Source organism: Neofelis nebulosa, chromosome 13, assembly GCF_028018385.1.
Source record: "Neofelis nebulosa isolate mNeoNeb1 chromosome 13, mNeoNeb1.pri, whole genome shotgun sequence".
Taxonomy (NCBI): Eukaryota; Metazoa; Chordata; class Mammalia; order Carnivora; family Felidae; genus Neofelis; species Neofelis nebulosa.
Window position 1 is genome coordinate 73,042,962 of NC_080794.1, and position 6,711 is coordinate 73,049,672.

Here is a 6,711-nt window from a genome sequence, read left to right on the forward strand (position 1 = left end):
AAAAATAAAATTATTAAAAAAAAAAAAACACACACACACAAAACCAAAAAAAAAAAAAAAAGAATCCTGTATTGTTGTCTACCAAAATAATTCTAGATTCCTCAGACTGGCATTGAGAACCTTTCATACGATTCTGGCCCACTTTTACATCCTATTTACCCATGTATTCTTTTATTTACTAATTAGACTGTTTTCTTTGTTGGAAATTTGTGCGTGTTTCTAACTCTGCACATTTAGTCTTACTGTTCCCAATATCTAGAATGCCCTCCCTTCATCCCTTTAATTTTTTCTTTTAAAAATTTTTTCCATAATTAAAGATTCATCTTAATGTTCTCTTTAGTCAAGGATGATTTCTCCTGCTTCTGAGTCCCTAGAATTTTCATCCTTTTGATGAAAAAGCTTACTAATAGTAAAATATTTTTTAAAAGTTTCCTCTGTATCCATGTTTTTAAAAAAAATCTAATTTCTTTTTTTTTAATCATTTTATTTAGTAAGCCAAAATAGTATGGCATAATGGTTAAAAAGCATGAGCTTTGAAGCAAGACAGATCTAGGTACAATTCCACTTTTATCTCTATGGATTTAACTTGCCCAAGCTTCTGTTTCCTCGGCTGTGAAATGAAGAAGATAGTATTTACCTCACAGGCTGTAGTTAGGATTAAATATGATAACACACATACTCAATGCATTTAGTGCCTTGCAAGTAGTAAACTCAATAAATAATAGCTATTATCATTATTATCATTATTTTTTGGTCTTATTACATATGTTCATTTTAGTATGTATGGTATAACTTTGGGGAAAACAAGTGGGCATAAAATATTAGCCCAAAACCTTATGTAGGTCTTTCCATTCAGTGCTCTTTTCACTGTCCCATACCTAGTATTGTCTCCCTACTTTCTCCACCACCACCACTGTAATTTCTCTAAGAAGAGGAACTATCTTTCTCAACCACTTTTTTCTCTCTTCGGTGTATTACAGGATGGCTTGCAATGTAATAAATATACCATAGCTAATAACTGTAGGGCTTTGAATTAGCAGTTTAGAAATCAGTTGTTAACCACCCTTAAATGATAGTTTGTAAGGGGTTTTGAACAAATAAGTGGCTTCCTATCAGATTCCCATTGGTAATCATTCAGTATCAAAACACCATTAACTATATGAATTTTAGTGCAAGTAGTTAATTTTACATTTTTTTGTAATATGGTTAAAGTTAAACTTTTGCTTTCATTAGCTTTGACTTAAAATCTTTTATTTCCAGTAACTATGGTGGTTTTTTTTAAGAATAGTAAATTAAATGTTTTATGTTATATAAATGAACATTACCCTTAATATTCACTGTTTAGAAAATTAGTAGTTTAATAAATTTTAAGCCACACATGGTAATATATAACTCCCATTTCTTGAGTTACTAAATACTGTCAATAATTTCTCTTAGGTTCTAATACTGTCAAACAATCTTCTAAAAAAGCTTCCCCATGGTCTTGGAAACCTTAGGAAGTTAAGAGAATTGGATCTAGAAGAGAACAAATTGGAGTCCTTGCCAAATGAAATTGCTTATCTTAAGGATTTACAGGTAAAACATTATCCTGGTGATTTTATAGTTCTATGACTAAAGTTTTTGGGGTGCATTCCAAATTGTGCATTTTTCTTAAGAATTTGATCTAATTCTTGAATTAGAGATTTTTCTGTTGTAGCAGTAAGGCTCAGTTTTACGCTTATGTAGCCTGCTTTTTGTTTCCTAACAAATGATATATTTTGAAAGTAAAATTTATTGAATGATTCTTACCCAATCTAATTTACTTATTAATTTCTTATTAGTTTAGTAGATGTATTGTTTTACATTTACATCAGTAGTAAGAAATATATATGTATTTCTCTTTTGTTTTGTTAATCTTTTAGAAATTAGTCTTGACAAACAACCAGTTGACTACCCTTCCTAGAGGCATTGGTCACCTTACCAATCTCACACATCTAGGCCTTGGAGAGAACCTACTTACTCATCTTCCTGAAGAAATTGGTATGAACCTTTTGGATGCTTGACTCTGTACTTACTAATTTGCTCTTGTATGTTCAAGCAGTGTTTCAGATAGGACAAATCTGTTTTTGTCATCTGATGTTACATCAGAGTCAAGATTTTTAATTTTGTATTTTTATAGAGCACCAGTTCTTAGTTCGTTGGTTGGTTTTGGTGAGATTTCCGCATGGGGTATTAGAGTTAATATTTTATTTGAGAATGTTTTAGCATACTTACATTTCCAGTATTTAACCTTATTTTAGAAAAGTTATCCTCTGTTTCCTCTACATTTAAAAATTATATAAACTTGAATTAAATTAGTAATATCCAGTGCCAAAAGAACATTTCCTTATGAGGTTTTAGGATATTTGATTAAATTAATATTTGACAGTACTTTCAAATTTTCTAAGTGTTCATATCCATTATTTCATATAATCAATGTGACTACCTTGAATTTTAGGCAATTCAAGTTGTAACCCCATTTTACAAAGAGAATCGATTGAGGTCACATTATAGTTCTTAAATTAGTAGTTTCATGCATTATTTTCTTGCATATATACCATGCTGTTTCAGACGCTTTTTAGAATAGTGATTAAGAATGAGTTTGGAATTGGGGTGCCTGGGTGGCTCAGCTGGTTAAGTGTCCAACTCTTGATTTCAGCTCAGGTCATGATCCTCATGGTTGTGAGATCGAGCTCCATGTTGGGCTCCACTCAGGGTGTGGAGCCTGCTTAAGATTCTCTTTCCCCCTCTTCCTCTGCTTGTTTGTGCACGTGCTCGCTCTCTCTCTCTCTCTCTCTCTCTCTCTCTCCCCCTCCCCCCCCTCCCCCCCCCCCGTCTCTCTCTCTCAAAAAGAATGATTTTGAAGTTATAATGTAAATTATACTTCAATTAAAAAAAAAGAAGTAAAATAGACAATTCAAAATCTGGCCGTGCTGCTCATTGGCTTTATGGCTTTGGATAAGCCATAAGCCTTTAGGTTTTCTACTTGTGCAAAGGAAGGATGATAATAGTAACTTCTCATAGGGTTGCTCTGAATATTAAGTAAAATCTTAAATGTGAATATCCATTACCCGGTAGCCATTATTTTCATTAGTCTTCTGCATACAGCTATCAAATATTACAGATTTTGAAGTTTAAAAATTAGAAAACACTGGAGGTGACTTCATTTTTAGTATGTTTATTCATCTAGCCTCGTGATTGCAGGAGACATTTGCCTACAAAGCGTGAATATCCTAAGAGAGTCTAAGATAAATTTTTCAAAGATTACATAAGTTGATTTTTGGCTTCCTGCCACATATGTGATAACCTCTCTTTGTGAAGGATTTATATACCCAGTAACAAAAATCTTTCCACATGATAAATTTATTAGTAAAAGAGATTATCACAGGGGCGCCTGGGTGGCGCAGTCGGTTAAGCGTCCGACTTCAGCCAGGTCACGATCTCGCGGTCCGTGAGTTCGAGCCCCGTGTCAGGCTCTGGGCTGATGGCTCCGAGCCTGGAGCCTGTTTCCGATTCTGTGTCTCCCTCTCTCTCTGCCCCTCCCCCATTCGTGCTCTGTCTCTCTCTGTCCCAAAAATAAAAATAAATTAAAAAAAAAAAAGATTATCACAGTATCTATAATAGGAAAGTGATGATAAGCACTGATTTACAATAAACTTACCTCTGGAGTTTTGAAAAAATGCATACCAATGCCAAGTTGTTCTGAATAGAATCCTTGGAGATACAGCATGTGTGTTAAAAAAAAAAAAAAAAAGTTTAAAAACCTACCATAAAGGAAGAAATTCTGGTTTAATTGGTATGGAGTGTGACCTGGATATAAGGGTTCTTTAAATTGGCCCCACTTGATTTGAATATGCAGCAAATTCTAAGACTGTGGTTGTAGAGCTTTAAAACTAAGAGACAAGAGGAAGAGGAAATATGTATTCAGTGTATATAATGCCCACATCATTCCCAATTGAATTTCTAAAATAGTAATGAATCAAAAAAATTTTTTTTAATGTTTTCTTATCTGAGAGACAGAGAGCAAGCAGGGAAGGGGCAGAGAGAGAGGGAGACACAGAGTCAGAAGCAGGCTCCAGGCTCTAGGCTCTGAGCTGTCAGCATAGAGCCCGACGTGGGGCTCGAACCCACGAACAGTGAGATCATGACCTGAGCCGAAGTCGGACACTTAACCAATTGAGCCACCCAGGTGCCCCTAAAATAGTAATGAATTTGTTAAAAAATAGTAATTGATTTTCTTTCTCTTTTTTTCTTTTCTTTTTTTTTTTTTTACAGGTACACTGGAGAACCTAGAAGAACTGTATTTGAATGACAACCCCAATCTACATAGCCTTCCCTTTGAGCTGGCTCTTTGCAGCAAGCTTTCAATCATGAGTATTGAGAACTGTCCACTCAGTCACCTTCCACCTCAGATTGTTGCTGGGGGTCCTTCTTTTATCATTCAGTTCCTAAAGATGCAGGGTCCATATCGTGCCATGGTCTGATACAAATCTGCTGGTCCCACACACTGTTCAAAAATAGACTGCCATTAATGTTTCATATCTATATCTGTATCTATTTATGTAGATATCGATATATTTGGCAGATTTATAAAGACTGCATTATGTGTTTCTGCTAATAGAGGAATCATAGCCATTTAGATTTTTTTTTTAATTCTGTACAAAAGGCTTATATAAGTTTTCTTTGCTGAACTTGATGGATGTTTTTCTGTTGTGTAATATGATAATGCCAGTTTGCTTAAAACATTTGCCAACAAATTATGAAGTTATTAAATTTAAGGGCCAGAGGTAGTATAGTTACATATACTTTCTCTTAGCAAAAATAATGGACAGTTTTGTTGCAACTTTTTGTATACATTTTCCCCTTACCAATTGTCAGATCATTATAGTATTATAGGCCCTAAAAGTAGACTTTTTCTTTAACTTATTTTGAAATTTGAGATTTAAATTTTATATATTGTTTACAGTCAGAGTAAATCACTGGATTTTTTTTTGTTGTTGTTTGATTTGCTCTGTTTTAATCAGTGAAATCTAGTTTATATCCTCTGCTAAAGAATTTGCATCAGCTGGTTTAAATATTAAAAGATATTTGCTTGTTGAAACAACTGGCAAGTGAAAAGATACAGTCAAAAATTCTAGAATTCCTTTAATTGTGTTTCTCTGATCAATTGTAAAGCAAAATATCTGAAGTGAGTCTTTAGGTTGGGGGGAGGGTATTGAGACCTTTTCTAGTATAAATAAATATCTTTTCTTAAGTTTGGGGGAACAGAAACTTGTAGTATGAAAGTTGTCACTCCTGAAAGTTGCAGAATGACAAAAACTAACAATAATTTGGCAAAACAAAAACAAACCCTACACACCCATACACAGACACATTCTATATATGTATATACAATGCTATATAGATATGTATTTATTATATCATAAACTACAATAGGTAACTTTAAGGATTTCTCCCTAGCCTTGTACAATGAAATGAATGTTTTTCTTTGAACACTGCAATATATGTATGTTTCAAGGTTATTTAACAGTGTACTATGGTTTTATATCTTGACTTGCCTTGTACATCTTTCAGTTCTGGAATATCTGCGTCTAAGCACAATATCTTCACACTGTGCTGTATTGCTGCTGAACTAAATGCACTTTTCCCCACATGTGGGGCACTGGCTTCAAACAATTCAGTTCAGTACCTTTGATTTTAATCTCATCTTTCCTTTCTTGGTAGTTGTTAATACAATTATGGAGAAGAGGCACATTGTATAGAAGCCATTGACAGTTCAGTGGAAGTTCTGTAAGATGTGCATGTGCTATTTGATACATTTTCTTTTGCTTTACTGCTTTTAAGGCTAGCAGTATTGTAAGTGTGTGCCCCTTATACAGTAATCTTACTTTTGGTAGTGTCAGCCTAAGTCGATTTAATTATTGAAGAGACAGAGCAAGTGCATTCTAGATATCATCCTAGAAAACACTTCCCATATAACGAATATTATGTATAATTAAGTATTGCTGCTTGGTTTTCTTTTTCTTTTTCTTTTTTCCCATTTAGATGGGCATTGTGTTTTAAATAAAACCATTTTTTAATTGAAGCTGTATTAAGGTAGAAATTTGGAATGTTTTGCTTTTTCTGGCACTCAAAATCAAGACTAAGTTTGTGGTTGAACCTGTATTCATAATTGGCAATTTTTTAAGGAACAAGTAAGAAATGGAAGGCAGGTGAAGATATAAAACCCTAGAATGCTTAAATGTGCTGTAAAACTATTGTAGATGTCACTGGATTTTACCAAGTAATATCCTTTCTTCTTTTTTTCCATCTACTGTGGCTTTTCAGTTAAAATTTTGTTTATAAAAGGAATTTGTTTATTACAGCTCTATATGCCTGTGTGTATGTGTGGTTTTTTAAAAAATATCATATCAAGGTGTGTTTATGTATAAAGATGATAGAACTTGAACTTTAAAGGCAGTAACCTAATGTCTTTTTTTTTTTTGAGAGAAAAGGTTATTGTTTCTTAAAAATGAAAATAGATTTGATTTTTAAAACATTTTGGTTCCCCTGCTGTCATTTATGTTAGTCTTCAACAGAAAGAAATGCAGAAGGATCACACTCTTAACGTGTATAAGTAATGTTCTAGGCAAACCATATATAGCTGAGGACTTCTATAAAAAAGTTGTAAGAAGTATAAAACATATGTCCTTT

The 6,711-nt window shown here is 33.4% G+C and overlaps 1 protein-coding gene across 3 annotated transcripts in view; it reads left to right on the top strand.

The window, feature by feature from the left end:
* Nucleotides 1-6,388, top strand: part of SHOC2 (SHOC2 leucine rich repeat scaffold protein) — a 108,645-nt gene extending 102,257 nt beyond the window's left edge. For all 3 annotated transcript variants that reach the window (XM_058697752.1, XM_058697753.1, XM_058697754.1), the window contains 3 exons: nt 1,438-1,575; nt 1,902-2,019; nt 4,294-6,388. In XM_058697752.1, the coding sequence (XP_058553735.1) occupies nt 1,438-1,575; nt 1,902-2,019; nt 4,294-4,502 (465 nt within the window). In that variant the 3' untranslated portion in view covers nt 4,503-6,388. The remainder of the gene's footprint in view (nt 1-1,437; nt 1,576-1,901; nt 2,020-4,293) is intronic.
* The last annotated feature ends 323 nt before the right edge of the window (nt 6,389-6,711 follow it).